The 3,109-nt window shown below is 66.4% G+C and overlaps 1 protein-coding gene across 3 annotated transcripts in view; it reads left to right on the forward strand.

Annotated features, from left to right (window-relative positions):
• The first annotated feature begins 177 nt into the window (after positions 1 to 177).
• The window catches only part of TPM3 (tropomyosin 3), a 23,977-nt gene continuing 21,045 nt past the window's right edge, over positions 178 to 3,109 (forward strand). For all 3 annotated transcript variants that reach the window (XM_009283390.1, XM_009283391.1, XM_009283389.1), the window contains exons 1-2: positions 178 to 291; positions 660 to 785. In XM_009283390.1, coding sequence (XP_009281665.1) covers positions 178 to 291; positions 660 to 785 — 240 coding nt within the window. The remainder of the gene's footprint in view (positions 292 to 659; positions 786 to 3,109) is intronic.

Below are 3,109 nucleotides of genomic sequence, written 5' to 3' on the forward strand. Positions count from 1 at the left end.
GTGGGGAGGCGGCTCGGCCATAGAAAGGCAAAGCCCCCGCACTGACGGCCAGAGCAGAGTTGATAAACCGGGCAGTGGGGCGGCAGGCAGCACTGCCGCCCTCCCTGCCCGCCCTGCCTGCCCCTTCCCCATCCTGCCGCCTGCCGCCCCGCTGCTGGCGCCTGTGTCCCACCAAGGATGGAGGCCATCAAGAAGAAGATGCAGATGCTGAAGCTGGACAAGGAGAATGCCCTGGACCGGGCAGAGCAGGCGGAGGCCGAGCAGAAGCAGGCGGAGGAGCGGAGCAAGCAGGTAGGGCGGGCAGCAGAAGCCTCCAGCCCAGGGATTTTTGGGGGATGGCTTCTCCCCGTGCTGGACCATGATGAGCTCAGACCCAACACTGGCAAGGGGAACAGGGGTGTGAGAGCTGCCACCGTCCCACAGCTCAGGGACCGCGTCATGGTGCCGTGGGGCATCCTGAGGGCTGCCCAGGGCTCAGCCCCTGCCAGCTGGTGTCATGTGGGACAGGGACAGACACTGTGGGGCAGAGCTGGCCCAGGGATGGGGCAGGAGGGATTCTGTGGGGCAGAGCTGAGCCTGGGATGGGGTAGGCAGGGTTCTCCCACCCTGCGGGGGTCCGGAGAGGCGTCCACCTGCAGTGACTGCTGCTGCCCTTCCAGCTGGAGGACGAGCTTGCTGCCATGCAGAAGAAGCTGAAGGGGACGGAGGACGAGCTGGACAAATACTCCGAGGCCCTGAAAGATGCCCAGGAGAAGCTGGAGCTGGCGGAGAAGAAGGCGGCAGATGTATGTATGGGGTGCAGGGTGTGAGCTGGGTTGGCTACCCTCCCTTTGTTGCCCTCCCAGTGGAACTGCAGCCCTTCCCTGCAGCCTTGGGGACAGAGGAAGGTCCCTGTCAGGCTCAGTGCACTCCTGGCAAAGCTGTGCGGGTGTCTGGGAGCAGAGAGTGACCCCAGGAAGGACACATCCTGGCAGGGGGCCACCCACGGCCACGCAGGGGACAGAGGGCTGCTGACAGGGGCTGGTCCCAGCTTCTTCCTGGGCAAGGATGTCCCAGGCAGCCTGGGAGCAGGGATGGAGCTCCCTGGGCAGCCAGGATTCTCGAAGCAGGGCATGGGGACCCCGAGTTGGGGGCAGAGCCACAGTGGCTGGTGGCAGCGAGCAGCCCTTCGAGCACAGGACATTGGGTGGGTGCGTGTCCCCTGGAAGCTCTGAGTCACGGTTGCTGTTGGAGGAGCTGAGCTCCAGAGGAGGAGGGAGCCCTCATCTCCCTGGGCAGGCGGAGGCCGCGTGGGCAGCGTGACAACGGCACAGCCCGGCTATTGTTGGCCGCCGTTTCCAGGAAAACAATGGCGCGAGCGGTGCAGGGTTTCACCGTCCGGCCGCTCTCCCGGGCATCATGTGGCACAGCGTTTGGCCCCACTCATCACCTGCCGGGACCTGGCAGCCGGAGGGGCTGTCACCCCGTGGGGCTGCGATGTCTCAGGGGTCGAGGTTGGGGAGATGCAGATCTTCCCTCCTGTGGGAGCCAGGAGAAAGCCCCCGGCTCCTCTCCCTCAACGGGCCCAGCTCTGATTCCAGCCTGGAGGCAGGAGCCTTCCCCTCCCGCTACGCCACTGATGCCGGGCCATTGGGAAGCACCCCAAGCCCTGGCACGGCACCTGGGCTGGCTCTTGCTGGCACATCCTGGCTCCAAGCTGGGGGCCAGGGCGTAATTGGGAACTCCCGAGCCCTCCCCGAGCTCTGGGCGGTTTGTCAACCCCGCGGCTTTGCTCATGGCTTCCTGTCCTGGTGCCGGCCGAGCGTGCCGGCAGCACCAGCCCTGCGCTGGAGTTTGGCACGTGCCGAGCGCGGTGTTGCAAAGCTCTGCAGAGCCCTTTCCCTCCCTTGCACCCTTCTTCCCTCCCTTCGCTCCCCGCTGGCATTTTCACACTCTGTCCCTGCCGTCACACTGCAGTGCTGAGGACCACATCCCCACTTGCTTCGCAACTTGTTAATCCCTTTCTGTGCATTTGGAGTCCCCTTTTCTGGCCACCACCCCCCAGGGTGGCTCTTGGGGCTCCCCTGGTTTCACCCTGGCTCAGGGAAGCGGAGGGGTGGGAGGAGGAATTTCATGCCCCGGAGCGTTGGATGCGCAGAGCTGCCTCCCAGCTGCCTCCTGGCTCCTTCCAGCCAGCGGGAGCAGGCAGGGTCAGCCCCTTTTGGTCGCCAGCTCATCTCTGGGGGACGTGCCAAGCCCTTCAGCCGGCCGAGCGCGTGCCAGCCCTCTACGCCCCAGCAAGTGCACCCCTGGGGCGTGTGCCTGCCTGGCTGCCGAGGTTTTTAGGAGGCAGCACAGAGGCAGCAGCCCGGTGCCCCTTTCCCTTTTATTCCTGAAGCGCTGCCAAACAGGCTTTGTGGCGAGCGAGGGCAGTGACAGGTCTCGGTTATGTTTGTATCGAGCTCTCAGGGGGCTCTGTGACCCTCACGGCACAGAGGAACGCTGCTCTCAGCAGCGTTTTCTGCCCTAACTGAGACTGGAGAGTTTTAGCAATGGCTAAAGCTGTCACAACAGCGGGTTTTGGTGCGTGGCGGTGGAGCGGGACCCTGACAGCAGCGCTCTGCACCACAGCTCGGCGGAGCTGCTGGGTGCCAGAGCCCCATCCCCGGGAAGGAACGAGGGGAACGTGATCTGCCGCAGGGCTGGGGGGTCTCAGGCCTGGCGGGGTCCGGTGGCTCTCCAGGGCAGGAGCGGGTGAGGGGAGGCAGTGCATGAGCTCAGCCCCCGGGAATGCAGCATCGCCACGGCCCAGCCGTGCCCGTATAAGGGCCTGCGGGGCTGAGGGACAGGGTGGCCCCGGGGCGGCCCCAGCCCTACGGCGCTCCCGGGACCGCACAGCCGCCTGGCCCCAGGACCCCGAGGGGTGGGGGCTGCGTGGGGCAGGGTGGGGGCCGAGGGGTGCGTGCACCCACATGGGGCAGGCCCTGGTGTCCCCACACCCGCATGGGCCAGGTCCCAGTGTACCCAGGCAGCCGCGGGGCAGCTCCCGGTGTCGCCTTACCCGCTTGGGGCAGGTCCCCGTGCCCCTAGGCTCATGTGGGCCAGGTCCCCGTGTCCCCAGGCCCACGTG

The sequence above is a fragment of the Aptenodytes forsteri genome, unplaced genomic scaffold, assembly GCF_000699145.1.
Source record: "Aptenodytes forsteri isolate BGI_AS27 unplaced genomic scaffold, ASM69914v1 Scaffold230, whole genome shotgun sequence".
Taxonomy (NCBI): Eukaryota; Metazoa; Chordata; class Aves; order Sphenisciformes; family Spheniscidae; genus Aptenodytes; species Aptenodytes forsteri.